The sequence below is a fragment of the Thalassophryne amazonica genome, chromosome 14, assembly GCF_902500255.1.
Source record: "Thalassophryne amazonica chromosome 14, fThaAma1.1, whole genome shotgun sequence".
NCBI lineage: Eukaryota > Metazoa > Chordata > Actinopteri > Batrachoidiformes > Batrachoididae > Thalassophryne > Thalassophryne amazonica.
The window spans coordinates 16,925,042-16,947,686 of record NC_047116.1 but is presented as its reverse complement, the minus strand read 5'-3'; the positions used below and the strand labels follow the sequence as shown (position 1 = coordinate 16,947,686).

At 41.2% G+C, this 22,645-nt stretch overlaps 1 protein-coding gene across 1 annotated transcript in view; it reads left to right on the top strand.

The window, feature by feature from the left end:
• Window positions 1–16,863, top strand: part of LOC117525334 (probable phospholipid-transporting ATPase IH) — a 78,960-nt gene extending 62,097 nt beyond the window's left edge. The window contains 4 exon segments of the mRNA XM_034187173.1: window positions 4,080–4,145; window positions 4,404–4,507; window positions 4,602–4,767; window positions 13,234–16,863. Of these exon segments, the coding sequence (XP_034043064.1) occupies window positions 4,080–4,145; window positions 4,404–4,507; window positions 4,602–4,767; window positions 13,234–13,506 (609 nt within the window). The 3' untranslated portion in view covers window positions 13,507–16,863.
• The last annotated feature ends 5,782 nt before the right edge of the window (window positions 16,864–22,645 follow it).

Genomic DNA, 22,645 nt, shown 5'->3' with positions numbered 1-22,645 from the left:
CATAAAAATGTCTTTGTAAAGGTCAGTGCAGGTGTGCTGTTGACGCTGCACTTTGAGAGACGAGGACTAGTCATAGCTGCTGCTGAAAACCGCGGATGAAAAGCTCGCAGCTCACTGAAAATGGGAAGTTCAGGCGAACCCCAACCCCCTGCCCATGGGCAAAGTTTAATGCTGTGATTCACTTGAAATGCAAAAATAATAACACACAGTGACTTGGATAAGTAACTTTAATCTGATTACTGATTTGGAAAGATTAACACATTAGATTACTCATTACTGAAAAAAGCGGTCAGATTAGAGTAACACGTTACCAGCACCATTGTTTTCCAGTAAAGTAGACTGGACTCAACCCAACTATAGGAACCTAATGTCTGAACATTCATGTCTGTGATGAGTGTATAGAAATATTATAATACCAGTAATAGGTACATTTGAAAATCTATGCCTGGTGTGTTGTGTTTAAGGCGTCAGTGGGTTTTTAATACTCGCTGGTGGATGAACAGTTTTTCATCGTGTACTCTGTGGTGTTGACAAACAAGAAGCCAAACAGTTCAGTGTTTGGTTTCAAATTGAATTTCTCTGACCCAGAAAGGATTAGTGTGACTAGGAACCCGAGCAAACACAACAGTCGCAGTTACATAAATAAATTCCCTCGTTTCTTTACCTTGATCTCTCGCTCGCTCTCTCTCTCCTGCCATCCGTCTCTCTTTTTAATTCTCCCACTCACAACTCTCATTCCATCTGTTCACTCCTGATGTCTGCTTAATCCTTCCTGGGAAAGATGTGGGTGCTTTAAGGTGAAGTGAAAAAAAAAATCAAGAGTTTATCAGCATCACATTTAAGATGAAAGTAGCAGAAATAACTTGCAGCAATGTTGGCCTGCTTCCCTTTCTACTTAGAGATATTACTCTGTAAAGATATGCAATGTATTCAGAACATTTTCAGACCTTTTCATTTCTTTTTATGAACAGCTTGAAAATTTTTCATTAAAAAGTGTAGCTGTGTGCACAAGTAAGATTATTGTTTCCACACTCTGTTCCACAACTGCCTTCCATCCAAGGGTAGTGCATTCCGAAGGGGATTTGCAAAATCTGTTTGGTACCTCTGGACAAGAAGACACCTATGTAGTACAGCAGATAGAATATTTACAGCTGAATCCTGCAAATGAAGATGCAAGCATCAAATTTGGCACAAAAACTCCTTAGACATTACTTTTTTCAAAAAACCAATTGGCCACTTGAATTTTCAATCGCCGGTCATGTAGGGGTCAGTTGAAGAATTACACAGGGGTCAAAATAAAAAAATGCTCCAGTCATATTGTAAACTACACCACATTATTTGCCCAATCATAAAGATTCCAAAAAGGTATAGTTTGGACCATCTATGACTGAATTCTAGGAGTTATGGGATAAAAACAGCAAGAATGGTGACAAAGGTCAGTGACAGTTTTTTCAGGGGTCAAAAGTTAAAGTTGCTCCAATTTTGGTAAAAAGTGATGCAAATTATTAGTTGAGTTAAAAGGGTTTTAAAAAGGAATAGTTTAGACCATGTATCATGCTTAGTTATCACGTTACGGGATAACATACGAGGGCTGTCAATAAAGTAACGGTCCTTTTTATTTTTTTCAAAAACTATATGGATTTCATTCATATGTTTTTACGTCAGACATGCTTGAACCCTCGTGCGCATGCGTGAGTTTTTCCACGCCTGTCGGTGACGTCATTCGCCTGTGAGCACTCCTTGTGGGAGGAGTCGTCCAGCCCCTCGTCGGAATTCCTTTGTCTGAGAAGTTGCTGAGAGACTGGCGCGTTGTTTGATCAAAATTTTTTCTAAACCTGTGAGACACATCGAAGTGGACACGGTTCGAAAAATTAAGCTGGTTTTCAGTGAAAATTTTAACAGCTGATGAGAGATTTTGAGGTGATTCTGTCGCTTTAAGGACTTTTCACGGTGCGACACGTCGCGCTGCGCTCTCAGGCGGCGTCATCAGCCTGTTTCAAGCTGAAAACCTCCACATTTCAGGCTCTATTGATCCAGGACGTCGTGAGAGAACAGAGAAGTTTCAGAAGAAGTCGGTTTCAGCATTTTATCCGGATATTCCACTGTTAAAGGAGATTTTTTTAATGAAAGACGTGCGGACGGATCCGCGCGTCGGGACGCAGCCGACGCGGTGCGGCGGCACAGGAAAAACACCTCCGTGTTGATAACCATTTGTAAAATCCAGGCAGCTTTTGATGGCTTTCAGTGGAGTGAGTATATGAGAAATTGTTTAACAGGCAGGACATGTTCCAACTTGTCCTTAAGGCTTCCAACAGAGGTGTTTTTCCTGTGGCGGAGCGTCGCGGCGGCTGCGTCCCGACGCGCAGACCCGTCCGCACGTCTTTCATTAAAAAAATCTCCTTTAACAGTGGAATATCCAGATAAAATGCTGAAACCGACTTCTTCTGAAACTTCTCTGTTCTCTCACGACGTCCTGGATCAATAGAGCCTGAAATGTGGTGGTTTTCAGCTTGAACAGGCTGACGACGCCGCCTGAGAGCGCTGCGCGACGTCTCGCACCGTGAAAAGTCCTTAAAGCGACAGTCTCACCTCAAAATCTCTCATCAGCCGTTAAAATTTTCACTGAAAACCAGCTTAATTTTTCGAACCGTGTCCACTTCGATGTGTCTCACAGGTTTAGAAAAAATTTTGATCAAACAAAGTGCCAGTCTCTCAGCAACTTCTCAGACAAAGGAATTCCGACGAGGGGCTGGACGACTCCTCCCACAAGGAGTGCTCACAGGCGAATGACGTCACCGACAGGCGTGGAAAAACTCACGCATGCGCACGAGGGTTCAAGCATGTCTGACGTAAAAACATATGAATGAAATCCATATAGTTTTTGAAAAAAATAAAAAGGACCGTTACTTTATTGACAGCCCTCGTATGTCACATGTCATAGAATCCAATGAATGTTGACTTTGTTTGACCTTTACTTTGGAGACCAAGCATTGAACACTGTCAGAACTGTTCCATTTATTAATCTTATTAGCTCAACCAATAATTTGCATCACTTTTTACCAAAATTGGAACAACTTTAACTTTGGCCCCTGTACAAATTGAAACTGACCTTTGTCACCATTCTTGCTGTTTTTTACCCCATAACTCTATAACTATAACATTCAGTCATAGATGGTCTAAACTATACCTTTTTGGAATCTTCATGATCAGACAAATAACGTAGTGCAGTTTACAATTTGATTGGAGCATTTTTACATTTTGATCCCTGTGTAATTCTTCAATTGACCCCTACCTGGCTGCCTATTGAAAATTTAAGTGGCCAGTCAGTTTTTTCAAAAGAGTAATGTCTAAGGTGTATTTCTACCAAATCTGGTGCTTGTATCACCATTTGAAGGATTGTTTCAGTTATCTGTTGCACTAATGAGAGCACCAAGGGTTTTTGTCTTTGGAGGGTGGCGGCTGGTGCAGTGTGGAAGTATCCTCCACTGCACAGTGAGTGGCCACTTGGAAGATTTTTTTTTCCCCACCCTGACCTTTCTAAGGAGGATTGTGGTTTGATGTTAAACATCCTCAAAGTCACACATTTCTCACTTTGTATGTGGAAACTTCCCACCTGTTAGCGAAATTTATCCCTGAAGCGGGTCAATGATGCATCTTCTACGATCCAGATCTGGACCCCTTCTTGCTTTGTGGGACACACCTCACTGAGCCAAGCTGCTCTCGGTATGACATGCCCACATGATCTGCTGGAGATCTGGAGAGGAGGCGTGGTCAACATCAGCTCCTTTCCAGTTAAAGGAACAGACGCAAAAGAGACGCAAACACTTTTATCATGTGTCACCTCAGTCTCTGAGGTATGTTTGTCTTGGCGTCAATTATTATTTTTGACAAATCCACAAAGAAATTACTAAAATTATGGTATATTGAATGCTGCTTCATAAGGCTGCATCGTAAAGTAAACGTGTGAAGAGGCGTGAAAACGTTCTGTGTGGATGCTCAGTACACATGGATGTTGGTTGTCAGGGTTTGTGTTGATGCAACATCATCTCTAATCTTTGTCTTCTTTTGTCCCCCTGCAGATGTTTGGAAACTGGACTTTCGGGAGTCTTGTCTTCACTGTGCTGGTGTTCACTGTAACGCTTAAGGTGTGTCTGGGCAGTGAAACGGGGCCCATACCTTGATTCATTACATAATCTTGATATCTGAACATGTTTATTGCTGCTGCAGGCAGCCCGATGCTCTTGTGCTCACAGCCTACGTGTTAATGAGCATCTGACATGAATGATTGATTATATCGGCTGCCTAATTTGCACAACCGTAAAGCCCGCAGGCACTGTCGGGTTGTTGAATGGATGAGAGTTCATTGTGTCTGTGTTGTGTCTGTGTGTTTGTTTTTTTTCCAGCTTGCTTTGGACACACACCACTGGACATGGATCAATCACTTTGTCATCTGGGGGTCGCTGCTTTTCTATGTCATTTTCTCACTTCTCTGGGGAGGCATCATTTGGTATATAATAATCATATATCATAATATAATCTGATTGTTTGTTTATGAATAAATTAATGAATTGTATGTGACCCTTTCCTGTCTGTGTATTCAGGCCCTTTTTGAACTACCAGAGGATGTACTACGTCTTTATGCAGATGCTGTCTAGTGGTCCAGCGTGGCTCAGCATTATCTTGCTGATCGCGGTCAGCCTGCTGCCAGATGTCATCAAAAAGATCATGTGCAGGGCCGTATGTCCCACAGCCACTGAACGTGCACAGGTAGGCACCAGATCAACAGTGAAACGCAAGCTTTTTTTAAACATTCGTTAGACGGGGAGAACATGCAAACGCCACACAGAAATTACACACTCTATATTCCAAACACACAAAAAAAAAAAAATGCAGACTGCTCTCCTATGGGTTAGAAGCAGATAGCGAACACGTGCTTCGTAGCCTCTTCCTAGGATAGTGAAGCGTCTTGAGACAGTTCTGTTGTGATTTGGTGCTATATAAATAAATTGAATTGATAGTCAGAGACAAGCAGCTGCAACTGTCAAAGGAAAAAGTCACGTAGTTGCATTTCCTGGTTCACTAACAGCTTCATACTAATGCTGCATTCAAGATGACTCGGAAATCTTAAGTTGGAAACTTAAAGAAATTACAAAAAAAGTTCAACCTTTTTGTCATCACAAGGAACAAAGTTGTTTCATTAATTATTTTTCCCTAAAAAAATGTATTGAAGGTTTTGTTGTTTTTCTTTCTTTCTTTCTTTCTTTTTCCTACATGTATTAAAATATACTACAAAATAATTGTTTTATAAAATATACAGACACATAATACAGTTATGTTACAGTATTTTTTGTTTTGCACTTCATCAGACAATTTAAAAATAGTATTGTTGACGTTTGCATTGCTCGAATTGTTCTCCATTTTTATGCCTTTTTGGCATTTTCCCCCTCTGTCATATTGAAAATGGCTTTGGATTTTCCTGGATGTTGGTAGTGAGTTTGAAATTTTATTATCATGACAACTGCAGTCTATTAACAGTGTCTGATTACTAACTTAAAAATTGTATTCTGAGCATTTTTAACACATCTCTATTCCAGAAATGACCAGATTTGGGTATATTTCTCTCTGACCATTACTAATACTTGTATTATTTTCCTGCAACATCCCATGTGACTCAACCTTGAATGTATTCAGAGTGATTACTCATCCAGGAAGCCCATGAGGGTTGCTAAAAGCTTTGAGCACCTGAAGGATTTGGGGTGACTTTCTGTTCCCTGTGGCTGAGCCTCACGTCCTCCCTGTGAAGCAAGCTGCACCTCGAATGGCAAAATGAAAGATCTGACAGATTTCTTCCTGCTGTGCTTTTCCTTCTCTTCCCCCCCCCACCCCCCCCACTCCATCTCACTGCAACCTAATGGACCACCATAATCAAAATTCACCTCATCCTCCATCGCTCTTTTCCTACACCCTTTTGTGCTTGTCCTCACCGCTGCCATCCTTCTCTTTCTGCCTTCTTCATCACTGTCGCCACGCCTCATTTTTTCTTCCGCCCCCTGTGCATTTTGCGCTGCCTGGTTCTGCGGGGGTCTCTGCAGTCCGATCGCCCGTGCCTTACTGTGGAGCCGTCCACCATCTTCATGCTTTCTCAGTCCTCCAGCAGAATGAGCTTCTGATTGGCCCAGAAAGATGAGCAGGAAGAGGAGGTGACTGTTGATTTTTAGCCCTTATTTCTGTATGCATGATGACATGTCCCGGTGTAAACAAGCCGTCACCATGTCCGTGTCTCACATCATGTGAAAATAACCAGCAGCTTGTGCTGTTCTTTTCTTCAAACAAACATTTTCTATCAGTCTTTGCATTGTGTATTTGTGTTTTCGGTATTTTTATTTCAGCTTTTTAAGAGATGTCCAATTTGCACGTTCTGTAACATAATTCAGTGTTTTTGTCACGTTTTTACTTCCATCAAGTGGGTTGTCTATTTGTTTGATTGATTTTTAGCAGGATTGCTCAAAAATGAATGCATGGATAAAACTTGGTGAAACATCATCTCCACCATTAATTTGTTGTTGTTGTTCGTTGTGCATAAAGTTATGGATTCAAGAGATTTTGCATCATTGGTGCTTTAATTGCATTAACTCAGCCAGTAATTTACATAACTTTTTACTTAAATTGGAGCAACTTTATCTTTTGACCAGTGTTTGAAGTCTCCAGGCAGATTTTTATTTTTTCATTTGTTTGATTTATTTATTTGATGCCTTGGCTTTGGCCTCACTATGTAATGACTCGGTCTTGGCCTTGGTTTGGGCATCGTCCGGCCTTGAAAAATAAGCCAAGGCCAGTTCAAGGCTGCTCATTTGTACCTATTTTTCACATTGTTTATTTCCCACCAAACAAACAAACAAACAAAAAAATGCTGTCACAGTGACTTTACAGATGCAATTGTCTGTGTGCGCAATGCTTGAATGCATTGTTTTCTAGTCACCACAGTCAGTCACATTTATTTATATAGCATATTTACAGCAACCAAAGCTGCCCAAAGTGCTTCACGGATGCAAAATAAAAGGGTATAAAATACAAAAATAGAAAATACACACAGTCCTACACACACATAGACACAAAAGTCTTCCAAAAACAGCCTTGTCACTACCCACGCCTTATTATATTCCTTCACCTGAGTAACATATTAATGTCTGATTCCATCACATTGCATTATAAAAGAACGCTAAAGAATATATAAGAAACTATGATAGACTGTAATACTTGGCCTTGGAGACCCACGAGTCTGACTCGGTCTTGGCCTCGTGGGAGGTGGACTCGACTATAACACTGCTTTTAACCCTGTACCAACTGAAATTGACCTTTTATCACCATTTATGCTTTTTTTGCCCCATAACACTCGGCCATAGACAGTCCAAACAATACTTTTTTGAAATCTTTATCATCAGACAAATACTGTGGTATACCTCTCAAAATTAATGGAGCATTTTTAAATGTTGACCCCTCTGTAATCCTTTATTGACCACTACCTGGCTACAGCTACCACCCTGGAATGCTCATCCCACATTTTTGTGTGTTACAGTGCATCTGGAAAGTATTCACAGTGCATCACTTTTTCCACATTTTATGTTACAACAGTATTCCAAAATGGATAATATAAATTTTTTCTCTCAACATTCTATGCACAATATCCCAAAATGACAATGTGACAAAGTATTTTATTTTATTTTATTGATTTTTTGCAAATATATTAAAAAAAATTAAAAACTAAGAAATCACATGCACATAAGTATTCTCAGCTTTTGCCGTGAAGCTCAAAATTGAGCTCAGATGCCTCCTGTTTCCACTGATCATCCTTGAGATGTTTCTACAGCTTAATTAGAGTCCACCTGGGGTAAATTCAGTTGATTGGACGTGATTTGGAAAGACACACACCTGTCTACATATAAGGTTCTTCAGTTGACAGCAGAGGTGGGACGAAGTCACTGTTAAGTCATTCTTAAGTCATCAATCTGTTCCTTTCAGTTCCTTTGACTTCATGCTTGGTTTGTGCTCTGACAAGCACTGTCAACCAGAGATGGGACAAAGTCACCATCAAGTCACTCTCAAGTCATGAATCAGCAAGTCCCAAGTCAAGTCTCAAGTCGGCTTGCAAACAATTGGTGGTCATTATGACTTGAGACTTGACTTGGGACTCGCTGATTCATGACTTGAGAGTGACTTGATGGTGACTTTGTCCCATCTCTGGTTGACAGTGCTTGTCAGAGCACAAACCAAGCATGAAGTCAAAGGAACTGAATGTAGACCTCCAAGACAGGATTGTCTCGAGGCTCAAATGTGGTGAAGGGTACAGAAACATTTCTGCTGCTTTGAAGGTTCCAATGAGCACAATGGCCTCCATCATCCATAAATGGAAGAAGTTCTGATCCAGCAGGACTTTTCCTACAGTTGGCCACCCATCTAAAAAAGGGCCTTAGTCAGGGAGGTGACCAATAACCTGATGGCGACTCTGTCAGAGCTCCAGCATTCCTCTGTGAAGACAGGAGAACCTTCCAGAAGGACAGTCATCTTTGCAGCAATCCACCAATCAGGCCTGTATGGTAGAGTGACCAGAGGGAAGCCACTCCTTAGTAAAAGGCACATGGCAGCCTGTCTGGAATTTGTCAGAAGGCACCTGAAGGACTCTCAGACCATGAGAAACAAAATTCTCTGGTCTGATGAGACAAAGATTGAACTCTTTGGTGTGAATGCCAGGCGTCATGTTTGGAGGAAACCAGGCACCATCCCTACAGTGAAGCATGAGGGTGACAACATCACGCTGTTGGGATGTTTTTCAGTGGCAGGAACCAGAGGTGGGACGAAGTCACTCTCAAGTCATGAATCAGCACGTCCCAAGTCAAGTCTCAAGTCAGCTTGCAAACAATTGGTGGTCATTATGCCTTGAGACTTTACTTGGGACTTGCTGATTCATGACTTGAGAGTGACTTGATGGTGGCTTTGTCCCACCTCTGACAGGAACTGGGAGACTAGTCAGGATTGAGGGAAAGATGAATGCAGTAATGTACAGAGACATCCTGGATGAAAACCTGCTCCGGAGCGCTCTTGATCCCAAACTGCGGCGAAGGTTCATCTTTCAGCAGGACAATGACCTTAATCACACAGCCAAGATGTCAAAGGAGTGTCTTCAGGACAACTCTGTGAATGTCCTTGAGTGGTCCAGCCAGAGCCCAGACCTGAATCTGATTGAACATCTCTGGAGAGATCTGAAAATGGCTGTGCACCAATGCTCCCCATCCAACCTGATGGAGCTTGAGAGGTGCTGCAAAGAGGAATGGGCAAAACTGTCCAAAGATAGGTGCTTGCCAAGGTGCTTGCCAAGCTTGTGGCATCATAGTCAAGAAGACTTGAGGCTGTAATTGCTGCCAAAGGTGCATCAACAAAGTATTGATCAGAGGGTGTGAAAACTTATGTACATGTGATTTCATAGTTTGTTTTGTTTTTTTTAATAAATTTGCTAAAATTCCAAAAATACTTTTTTCATGTTGTCATTATGGGGTGTTGTGAGTAGAATTTTGAGGGTGAAAAATGAATTTATTCCATTTTGGAAAAAGGCTGTAACATATAACAAAATGTGGAAAAAACTTTCCAGATGCACTGTACTCGTATACTGAGGTTGGGTTGGAAGTGTTATTTAGTCCCCTTAAGTGGTACTGATTTAGGTCAAAATTGGCTTCAAGCTCTTGGACATCTTTGATAATCAGCTTGCAGGTGGACAGTGGTTGTGGCAGATTCACATTTTATTCCTTTGTTTGTTTGTTTGTTTGCTTTTTTTTTAAGATACTTAACTTTGGGCTCTTCAAATTTGCAGACAAGTTTCCATGCAATGTTTTACAGCTTGACAATTTGATGATAATTTGAAAAATTGTGCACAAAATAGGATCACAAACTTCCCCTGAAAACCCTCTTCTAGAAACCATTTGGCTGATTTAAAATGCACAGAAATGTTCCAGTTCGCTAAGACATTACACCAAGGCTTGTGCTTGCAAGCAAAATCCATCTGATACTCGATGCCATGTGTGAAGAGGGTGTTTTCTCAACAGAATATGCAAGGTGTGGGCGGTGTCCCATTGCCACGCCCTTTCCTTTAACTATGGTGAAGTGACTTCAGCTTGATAGGGCCTGTGAGAGAGACTGTGAAGGAAAAACTGTTTGGACCTCTGGTTCCATGATGTCGCACAGCAACAGCACCCCGCCCATTAAATCTTACAATACACCCCTTTTGGCTCGGGTCACCATGGTAACGGCACTTGTGGAGCTCTGTCAATGGCATGTGGTGTTGTTCAGATTGCTCCCTGCTGCATGGTGCGCCATTAATCAAACTGCATACAGTATCACTCCAAGAGAGGCTTTTCATCTGTCTGACTTGATTTTAGGAAATGATGATGTCCAACCTACAGAGCGGAAAGAGGGGATATTGTAGTGGCTTCTATTCATACTTTCTACTAAAATGGAATTTGCCCTTTTTTTCTTTGTCTCGAATAAGTTTGAAGAAGTTGTGCTCAATTTTCTGCGAGGTTTGACCCTGAATTTAGTCCATTCGTAGTTACTATGGTTAGCAGTAATCGTACAAGCTGCAGCTCTAACTACTGAATGAAGCGTACATCTAAAAGCTTAAAGGAACATTACGGAGTTTTCTCTTATTTTGTCGTAAAAGTTTGAATTATTTTTTACCTTTCGTGAGAAGCACCTTCCATGTTTCAGAGAGTCATAAAGTTAGTGTGTTGATGAACACGACACAGGTCTCTGTTGCTCACCATCAAACCACTGAGAAGTAAATAGACTGCATTTATATAGCTCTTTTCTATTTGTATCAGACACTTTACAATTATGCCTCACATTCACCCATTCACACAGACACACTCACACACCAATGTCAGCTCACTACATACCTGGGAGCCACTCAGGGATAAAGGACCTTGCCCAAGGGTCTTCAGTGGTTTTCCAGTCAGGCTGGAGTTTGATCTGAGGATCTGAAGCCCAATGCTTAACCACTAGACCAGGGGAGGTGATGGTCTAGTGGTTAAGGTGTTGGACTTGAGACCAGAAGATCCTTGGTTCAAATCCCCGCCTGACTGGAAAATCACCAAGGGCCCTTGGGCAAGGTCTTTAATCCCTTATTGCTCCCAGAGTGTAGTGAGCACCTTGTATGGCAGCACCCTGACATTGGGGTGAATGTGAGGCATAACTGTAAAGCACTTTGAGCGTCTGATGCAGAAAAAAAGAAAAGCGCTATATAAATGCAGTCCATTTACCATTTAGACCATCACCTTCCCATGTACGCTATTTCTCAAACCAGAGTTCAATCAGTAGTCACAAAGAACACTGGTGACATCTGGTGCTGGAAAATGGGAGTGCACATGTGAATTCCCCATTTCATGAGCATCCCTCATATTTATGGCCAACCACGGATTGTTAATGGGAATTTTCAGAAGGTTACATTGTTGTACTGCTGGCCACAAAACAATTTCTAAAAAGCTGAGAATTATTTGATGCAATCCTTCTTGACCTTTACCTTTATCATCCACAAGACTTCAAATGTACAACAGGATGGGACAGTAAAACCAGAATTAAAGGATAAGCAGAATTTTTCATTGATACTGCAGATTAGTGATGGTAAACACAAATACCACAGTCTGAAACAAAACAAAAAGAAATCACATGCTGTGCAAAATCAGGCCTCATTACACCACCAACTGTTTTGAAATGAATGTTTCAAAATGTTCCCTTTGATTTGAGCCCTCTGATGTTGAAATGTAATTAAAGAAACAAACAAAAAACACATGAACGAGCAGCTAGAGTCAGCACAGGCTCTGTACATGCACTAGCATGTCTGTTGCGTATTACAAATTGTGAGATAAGCAAATCCTATTATGATGTCATAAAGGATATTGACATGATCTCAAGTTTTTTGTGTTTCTTTTGTGTCAACTGCAATGTTACACTGCATCATACAGCTGTTTATTCAAAAATAGTCCCAACATCCACGTACATATATTACAAGACATCTCCAATAAGATATCCCTTTGTTTATTCTACACAGGGAAATGTGAAATGCCACAGCAGCTTTGGTAATAGATTTGTGGAACAGTAGGAGAGAGTCAAATGAGCAGGCAAACACAAATACAAACACAGTCCCTAGGCATGGCAAATCAAAAGAATGGAAAAATAGAGAAATCCTGTCTACATTGTAAGTGGGATACAAATGCAGTGTACACTCACTAGCCACTATATTAGGTATGCCTTGCTAGTACTGGGTTGGACCCCCTTTTGCCTTCAGAACTGCCTTAATTCTTCTTGACATAGATCAACAAGGTGTTGGAAATGTTCCTCAGAGATGTTGGTCCACATTGATATGATAGCATCACACAGTCGCCCATTCTCTGTGGTACCAACAACCATTTCAGAATCACTTAAATCCCCTTTCTTCTCCATTCTGATACTCTGTTTGAACTTTAGCAAATCGTCTTCACCACGTCTAAGATGCCTAATTGCATTGAGTTACTGCCATGTTATTGGCTGATTAGCTATTTGTGTTAACAAGCAATTGAACAGGTATACATGTGGCTGGTGAGTGGATGCAGTGGGTAGAGTAAGTCCAATGTGCATATAGTAAAATAGATTTAAAAAGAGTGTTGTACAATTTGTTGACCTTGTAACATAAGTAAGTTCATACTCTTACTAGGAGCAGTGCAGGTTGTCTAACAGCAGCAGGAAGGAAGAACCTGCACTATCTGCTTCAGAAACTTGGGACCGTTTCTCGCATCAATGTACACAATGATGTCATAGTGGTGATGACTCAAGGAGGACATATGAGGACTTTTAGTATGTTACCAAGGTTACTGATAGTTTCATTTTTACTTAATCGTTGAGGTGTATACTCATTTTTCTGACTTTCTTTCTACCCATTTTGACATCTGTGGTCGGTGTTAACCTTTGGTGAATATTTGTCATATTTGATGTTGTGGTCTTATTAGTAATTACTGCTGAATACACTCTCTGGAGATCCACAGGGGGGAAAAAAAATGGTATTACACCATCTGAACTTAATCATGTTGCTCAACTTTGTGCCTGATTCTGTTTCTGAAACCTTCCCACAATTCCATTTGTGCATTCTATGATTTGATGTTCGTTTTCAGTCCAGTTTGGATTTTCTCTTAGTGATTCTTTTTCTGTCTGTAGGACCAGGAGAAGTTAGCGCAGTGCGGCGTGGCTGAGTTGACTCCACTGTCCTCTCGCCGGTTCTACAAAGGCAGGAGCACGGACTCTTCTCGTCTCCACCTCGGCGCCGCAGAGACGCTGTCCCTCCACAGGTCTGATCCCCTTCCCCACAAACTACTTGCCCACATTGCAGAGCGGGGAGGGGCAGACTTATCGTCTCTCACCCCGTACATACTCCGTCTTTCGGGGGCAGGGTTTGCCTACTATGCTCCAGGGCCAGAGACATCTGTGTGAGACGTCAACCCAGACTCTGAAACTTTATGTATGCGAGTCTCACAACCTGAACCTTATATCCCAAGATGTGTGACCAAGATCTGCATCTCAAGACTCAAGGATTTATAAAACAAATCATCCTCACTGAAAGCGCGGCGCCTCCATGCCGAGTTCACCATGTGCATTTTCTGGATTTCTCCTGAGTTGTTAACCCTTTAGAAATGATCACCATGGTCTTCCATCTGTTCTTCTGTTTTTGTTTTGATGGGGGGGTCACACTAGGGATTGGCTGAGCAAATTTTATTCCCATGATGTAACAGAAAAGGTGGAGCTGTGGTGCCAAAATTAATATTTAAATATCTGATGTTGCAACACATTATTTATGAGAACCACTGACAAAGTACAGCACATATTAGAATATTTTTTGTATGAAAACTAGCCAAGCTAGCTGGCTTAGTGAGCCAGCGTAAAGCGTGTGCTTGGTTTTCTAGCTATCTAGCCCAGTGTAGTCGCTACCCAAGTAATACCGACACTGGGCTGGCTATTACCTGGGTCCCTAATTTGGTCCCAATAAACTAACACTTAATTTAGAGGAATATATGTTCCAGTTTTATCTTACACCTGAACTATGTTGATCTTTTTTTTAACAGTTTCTGCTGCAGGAAATGAAAATTATTATGCGACTGTGCTCACTAAAAAGATGGGTACCTCTATTTTGGACATTTGTATTCTCTTTTGCAAAGAACAAGCAATATTGTGTAGGCTGGTGATTGTCAAAGCGAATCTTTGACCATAATCCAGCATGGAAAATAGGAAAGTAAATCCAGTGTAGACCGTGATGCCCATTGGTGCTGGTGCTTATCTCCGGATTCTGTACCATGGGTGGCTGAGAGTCTACAACTCCCCCTAGATGAAACACCCATCCGATGCAGCTTACTTCTTCAGCACTGGCCGGTACCCGTTTGCAGCTGGGTTGACCTAGACAATCCAGATGAAGTGTCTTGTCCAAGGACATGATTAGTTTTACTGGAAATCAAACCCAGGTCTACATATTAATTAGCCCAACTCTTTATCACACTGAGCTACTTGCTCTATGCTGTGGCAGATAGATGGCTATTTACCAGGGGTGCGGCTGAACCTTTTGTTTGTTGAATGGTTCCTATTCAGGACCTGGGACAGTTCCACCTAACCTGGCCTTTTATCTTCAAAGGACTGTGTGTTATTTTGATTTATAACAGTGCAGCAGTGCTCCCACTGGGAAGATCCCCTGTTCAATAAAACTTGTGCCAAATCAACATGCGGATCCAAAAATGGGAGCAGCCAAAGAAACCCACTAACAAAACAGACAAAGATAAGAGTGAGGTTCACCTGAGGTGCATGTGGTTGAGCACCACATTACACATTTTAGCCAGCAGCCTATGCGTTATGAGGTCAAACGCCACTGGGAATTAGTTTGAGGTTGACAGTTTTTTATTTTCTCTTCATGGGCAAATCCATGGATTAGTAAATTACGATGATGTGAATTCAAATTTTCTTATAACTTTTATAGCCAAAAACGCTAGTGTGACCGCCTGTTCCATGTTTAATCTCATCAAAGCTCCTTTCCCAAGTCTTTGTGAAAATACTTGAAAAGTGTGACACAAAAGAAGGAACGAGCAACGCTTCTTGCATGGTGGAATGGTTCCCTTTTAACTCGTCTGTGATTGGGCCTCTTTGTTTTCCTCGTCTGGACTTTCGTTTGTTTTTTAATTGTTACTTTTCTTGCCTGTTCCTCCACTCATGTCTTTTTGCTTATGTGTAAAATGTGCTTTGTTGAAAAAAAAAATGTATGTATGCAATCTGGCCAAGTAAGGGGCGTTGTTCAAGCTGCGCCCTGTAGACGTATGTATGTGTGAGTGCTTGCATGCATGTATCTGCTTGTACTGTATGTTTGTATGTGACACACCTTTGCCTTACAGGTATCACACAGCAGCAGGCTAGGAGCCAAAGGAGACAGGTGTAAAAGCGTGAGCGGTGCATTTTAAGCCTTACACACCCGTCAGTCAATGTATGGAAACTGAGACGGTCTGAAGAGGGATGTGCAGTATTCTAGCCGCCCTGCCTTAATTCACGGATTCCCAGTTTCAGTGAGTTGCATTTTGAGGTCACTTTAAAGATGTCTGTATGGTACAGTGTGTCAGTTTTTCTCTTTTGCTGCCACTACTCCCGTGTCTAGTTTTGTTTTTCATCTTATTGGCCAGGAAAGCATGTCCAGTCTGTGCATTGCATGTAGGTTTCTTCTTCTCCTACTTCTTCCTGGGACTCCCGGACATCATTCACCAGCCACATTTTCTTTATCCTGAGCACACTGTACCCACTCCTACCCCCGTGTGGCTGTGTGGGTAACTGCAACCTTGTGCCTACACAGGAGCTAACTCTCGGGAGTGTTCTAAACCAGCAGCCCACAACTGATCTTTATTACCTGATGTCCTAAATGACTCGCTGTCATCGTTGCATAGTGCTTGCGGTGTTTGCTGCCATGCTCGGTGTTATGCAAAAAATGTAGGATCTGTAAGAATGTCGGTATCATGTTGTCATGTTCTAACGGTTTCTCTGCGTTACATTAACTCATGAGTTTTTGATATTGTTATTGATGGCGGTCACTGTTGGTGTATGGATATACGTTAACTTTTCCATGTTTAGTGTTCTGAGGAGTGTTGTAGTCTGCCGGGAGTAGGAAGGAGACTTGAATAGGCGACATCACAATCAAAGCGGTGGAATGTCGAACCGATTTGTCTATCATGTCCTCCAGCTGAAGATTGTAGCTCCTTATGGATAAACCTCTTTTCTACATTTCTACCATCTGACGTTCTCTTTGTCCAAACTTTATCTGTTGCATTAACACACTAAAGTCTGTAAGGTGTTGAAAGTCACATTCTGGAGCATGGTGTTACATGGTTTTTATTTTCAATGCAATGCCTTCTTACGATTATGGGAAGAGTTTAAGATTGAATTCGATATGAATGCAAGAAAAATATGTAGAAATGTTTTTTTTTGCTACCATATTTTGGGGACTTATAGATTCAACCAGAGGATTAGTCACATCTGTCCAAAAATGCTTCAGAAGAGGAAAAAAAAAGTAAGTCCTATTGGCCTATAAGTTATATTTTGTTTTAGAACGTGGCGTTATTGCTTTATGCAACAAGAATCAAAATTAATTTTAGGGCATTATGTATTTACAATTCAAACACCTAATGAGTAGAAAGTAATGGGTTGTTATTGCATGAAGCAGAAAGAACTCAAGTAAACCCTTTCTTCTCTCCACTGAACAGTATGCTACAAGTACACACATTTACATCTCTAAATCTAGTTGAATGTGTTAAAAGTCTATATATATTTTTAAGTATTATAGCCTTACCTTATCCTTGCAGTTCTCAGTCCTGTTGTGGTTGTAACACACAGTCCAAATATGTAGGGTTTAGAGTTGTATGAATGTTATATTCCCTCTCTTGGACTTAATGATTTATTAATTTCACTTATGCTCTAAGGACCAGCATGTCCTTCTCATTCAGATCTTGTTTTACAGTGGTTGGCATCTAGCTTAATGGTGTATTACTGCCACCTTGGGCTCTGGAGTGTCAGTCACACTACCTCAATCAGATAGAGGGACAGCTTGTCGTACATATAGATTGTGCCATTTTTTAGCCACAGATGATAATTTTTTTGGGGGGGGGTATCATGTGAGTCATTTCAGAATACAAGTCCCAGGACCACCCAACTTGTTTAAAAAATAAAAAATGCAACCTATTCTCTGGAAAATACAGTAATGCATATAGGGGAGGGATTGTACATGGTTGGTTAAAAGCAGGTGGCTCTGTGGCATAGGAGTTGTACTTCCAGCCTTTAGACTGGGGTGTAGTTGCTGTGACAAAACTTATAGACTGTATTTTACTTTCGGGGACTACAACCCACTTCAGAACCGAGGTGTTTGTAATAATTCTTCCCCAAACAGCAATAACATTGTTTACTATTGTTCTCCTGGATGACCTTGTTTGCCTGTCAATACAGACACACCCACCCTAGAGGATTATAGGTTCACTCCTCAAATGAGTTTACTTTAGACTGAAATGGCAAACAGTCTTGGTCTAAAACCAAAAGTCCAGTTGATTTTGTCTTTTCAATTTAATTTCAATTTACTTTCGTTTATATCACACCAATTCACAACAAAGTTGCCTCAAGGCGCTTCACACAAGTAAGGTCTAATCTTACCAACCCCCAGAGCAGACACACAGGAGACAGTGGCAAGAAAAAACTCCCTCTGATAATTTGAGGAAGAAACCTAAAGCAGACCAGACTCAAAGGGGTGACCCTCTGCTTGGGCCATGCTACCGACACAGTTTACAAAACAATTCACATAACGAAAATGCAGGAAATGTTGCTGGTGTGCAGGACAGGAGGTTACAAAAACAGAAAACCAACACCACACCCATCTCTGGATGGAGCGGTACCTTAAACAGAGAGAAAAAAACATAATCAAATGATAATTTGGGGAGAGGAGACTTAAAAAAGCATGTCGTGTTTAACTGTATTTCTTAGATTTGTGTCCAGTTCAACCTTAAATCTTCCACAGCCAACATGTAGACCAAGCTAGGGGTCGGAACCCCTGAAGAGAGTGATAGCAAAATGTTTAATGTGATTGGAAAGAGGAAAGAATAGTCCTGCTGTTTACCTATTTTTATTTTTCTCGATTCTGCTTATTTATTGGTAAATATTGAAATTATTCAAATCTATACAGGAACTTGACTGTTTAGTTGAACTTCTCACATTTTGCCTGTTCCGAAGGCCAATTTTTGAACCATACCTTCAAGAACAAGTTAAAGTTTCTTTCACTGCATTTGGACGCAGATATTTATCACTTTGTTTGTGAATCGGGTTCAGTTTCTGTCAGTATACGTTTGTTATCCTCAAGCCTCGCTGTCGGCGTCATCGTTTTGATATAAGGGGGCTCAACGTCTGACCTCAGCGGTGTAGCGGAAAAGCGTCGGTGCTTGTTATGCAGTGTCCCACCTCACTGTGCTGTTGCCATACTGTAACCAGACATTTTGTACGTGTCGCACAGCAACATAATAATGCTGTAAGGTCTACTTTACTATCATGATGTGACGGTGGTTTTTTTCTAGTCACTGTTTAGAAACGTTTTAGTAGCTGCAGAGAAATCAGGTCTTTCACCATTTTTTTTAATTTTAATTTTTATTTTTACTTTTTTCTTGTGAATATTTTTTATAACCCAGAGAGAAGGCTATATTTTATAATTTGTTACCAAAATAAGAGCGAACTAGATTATAGGAGGATGTTTGAGGTCTACACGCTGCACTTTGTTCTACAACAGATCGGTTTCCCCCCTAAAACGAGGTCTATATTGTCTCTCGCGGGATTTCTACGCACTCACTCTTCCTCACAGGTTATTTTTCTAAGATTGTACTGGGTGAGAAAAAAAGTGACCAAATAATTTGACAAGGAATGAACAGTCTCTTGGTATCAGTCTCCAGCTGAAGCGGTTTTTGGGTTTATTGCACCAGCCTTCTACTGCTGATCCCGAATGTCAAACTGCTTTTCTAAGTCCATCAGCACAGCAGCAGGTGCTCATCTCATCTCTCTCCTGAGCTTAGCAAAGATACAAAATTTCGACTACTGTGCTTATAAAAGGCTTCATAGCACACCTTCAGTATAGCACTGTTTGTATTACTAAACGGGTTTTGAAAATTCTTTTCTTCTTCTTTTAGATAAAGATTTTAAGTGATCTAAAGTTCACTTGACTTTTTTGCCAGCCTGTCTGTAGCAAATGAGGGCAAAGCACTGTATTGTCTTTCAGCTTGGAATAAATAAAGAGTAAAAACTCATCTTCTGTGTTTTGGCATTTAAGATGAATGTTTTTCTCCCAGGGTTTGGCAAAAGCTTGGGACACTTGCATACACATGTACCCTGTAGAACGTACGGGGTAACACAGTAACTCAATGATAAATGCTGCTAGCAGTGTTCCTGGGCAATGCCCGGGGTGAGATTTCATAGAAATTTGTCATTGCTTTGCCTCTGACAGTGCAGGTTTGTACAACCCCTGGCAAAAATTATGGAATCACCGGCCTCGGAGGATATTCATTCAGTTGTTTAATTTTGTAGAAAGAAAAGCAGATCACAGACATGACACAAAACTAAAGTCATTTCAAATGGCAACTTTCTGGCTTTAAGAAACACTATAAGAAATCAAGAAAAAAAATTGTGGCAGTCAGTAACGGTTACTTTTTTAGACCAAGCAGAGGGAAAAAAATATGGACTCACTCAATTCTGAGGAATAAATTATGGAATCACACTGTAAATTTTCATCCCCAAAACTAACACCTGCATCAAATCAGATCTGCTCGTTAGTCTGCATCTAAAAAGGAGTGATCGCACCTTGGAGAGCTGTTGCACCAAGTGGACTGACATGAATCATGGCTCCAACACAAGAGATGTCAATTGAAACAAAGGAGAGGATTATCAAACTCTTAAAAGAGGGTAAATCATCACGCAATGTTGCAAAAGATGTTGGTTGTTCACAGTCAGCTGTGTCTAATCTCTGGACCAAACAACATGGGAAGGTTGTTAAAGGCAAACATACTGGTAGACCAAGGAAGACATCAAAGCGTCAAGACAGAAAACTTAAAGCAATATGTCTCAAAAATCGAAAATGCACAACAAAACAAATGAGGAACGAATGGGAGGAAACTGGAGTCAACGTCTGTGACCGAACTGTAAGAAACCACCTAAAGGAAATGGGATTTACATACAGAAAAGCTAAACGAAAGCCATCATTAACACCTAAACAGAAAAAAACAAGGTTACAATGGGCTAAGGAAAAGCAATCGTGGACTGTGGATGACTGGATGAAAGTCATATTCAGTGATGAATCTCGAATCTGCATTGGGCAAGGTGATGATGCTGGAACTTTTGTTTGTTGCCGTTCCAATGAGATTTATAAAGATGACTGCCTGAAGAGAACATGTAAATTTCCACAGTCATTGATGATATGGGGCTGCATTGTTATGTGTCGGACGCAGCTCGGAGAACCGACCAGCGTTTGAAGGACCCAGTATGAAATAAGCAGAGCACGGTACAAAGGCTAACTGAATTTAATACATAACAGTGATACAAAAAATAACAAAAGAAAGTGCGGTCTGGCGTGGTGCGCTCCCAGCAGCGCTAACGGTCCGGAGCCAGAAGCTGTTCGGACCCAAGGACCCCGCCGACACCCCCCAGGTGGCCGCAACAAACCGAGTCTGTGAAAGAAGGAACCATTATGTGAGTCCACACTCTACACACAGAGAGAACACTTAAAGGTGTACAAACAGCAAACACTTCCTGGCTTGATTACTAATCAGCTTCCCAACCTGCAGGCATGGAACATCCAGTTCACAAAACTCCACTGCAGTGGAAGCCGATACATGACTAACATACAGCTCAATATAATAAAGGTGTGAGGGACACCACATTTACTGACTGTATAAATGTTAGTCACAAAATCTAACGTACCTCAGGAAGTGTGCTGACGAGCGTGAGACCTCACCCCCTCCTCTTTCACAGACCGTGCATCAAACCCTGGATGTTCTCTGCATCCACTGATGATGAGATGGCTCCCGAGACGACGATCTCACCCGTCTGGTCACAAGGTCGAGTCTCTGGCAAATACACACTGTATACTCCAGTCTTAAATGCCACCATGTTCCAATCCATATAGATGCACCTCAGCTGTGAGTCCTGACGAGCCGCAGGTGATCAGGGTGAGGTCCTGATAACCTCAGCAACACAGCCACTCAGTCCCAAATGCAAGCCACCTGGAAGGAAAAACAAAAGCCAGAAACAAAAAGGCAGCCAGGCCCCCCCAGCCATACAACATGCATGTCAGGTAAAGGCACTGGGGAGATGGCTGTCATTACATCATCAATAAATGCACAAGTTTACGTTGATATTTTGGACACTTTTCTTATCCCATCAATTGAAAGGATGTTTGGGGATGATGAAATTATTTTTCAAGATGATAATGCATCTTGCTATAGAGCAAAAACTGTGAAAACATTCCTTGCAAAAAGACACATAGGGTCAATGTCATGGCCTGCAAATAGTCCGGATCTTAATCCAATTGAAAATCTTTGGTGGAAGTTGAAGAAAATTTTGTGTCATGTCTGTGATCTGTTTTTTTTTTTTTTTTTCTACAGTATTAAACAACTGAATGAATATGCTTCGAGGCCGGTGATTCCATAATTTTTGCCAGGGGTTGTAGATGATAGGTCCCTGGAATTGATAACACTAGAGAGCCAATTCAGGATTTGTCTCAAAGAAGACTATTGCTAGAGCCTTGTACAGGCATGGACTGCAAGGTTGCACACCAAGAAAAACTCCCTTTCACCTTCAACCCATACTGACAGGGGCGTCGGACTGGGGGGGTAAAGGGTACTATGTACCCAGGGCCCAGAGCATGGGGGGCCCCACAAAAACTGGCATTAAATACATTTTTGTGTTGCATGTTATTAATGTCCATACAATTCATGTTGTAAAAGAATATAACTTGAATGAATGTATACATGTTGCAAAACACAATTCTGCTCTAACAATAATATTGAAAGATCTCTGAGGGCCCTTCTACCCCTGCACAGTTGTACAATGGTTTAGTCCAGGCGCACAGGCAGCACTCTGCCCCCTACACACACGTCCCAAACGGGATCTGACAGAAAGAAGAGGTGTTTAGTAGTGCTGAAACAACTAATCGATTTAATCGATTATTAAAATAGTTGTCAATTAATTTAGTCATCAATTAGTTGTTAAATAACTTTGTTTTGCTGCAAATGTTTCGTTTATTCCATATAAATCAACCATTTCTGCGGCTTTGCTTTGAACCTTGAACCAATCAAAGCAGTGATTCGCAGTTCGAAGCAGTGCTTTGTTGATTCATTGTTTTATTTTGCTTTATCTTAATTTTTCCCCACTAAAACCCCAAAAAGCATATGTCTGAATAATATTTACCTTTTTATGTTAATCTGACCTGTTACGGTCTTCTGAAACAGTTGATAGATGTATTTTATAACTTAAACACCGGACCGATGCTAACGCGTTAGCATGTCTATGGCGTTTTCAATGTTAAAGTTAGCAT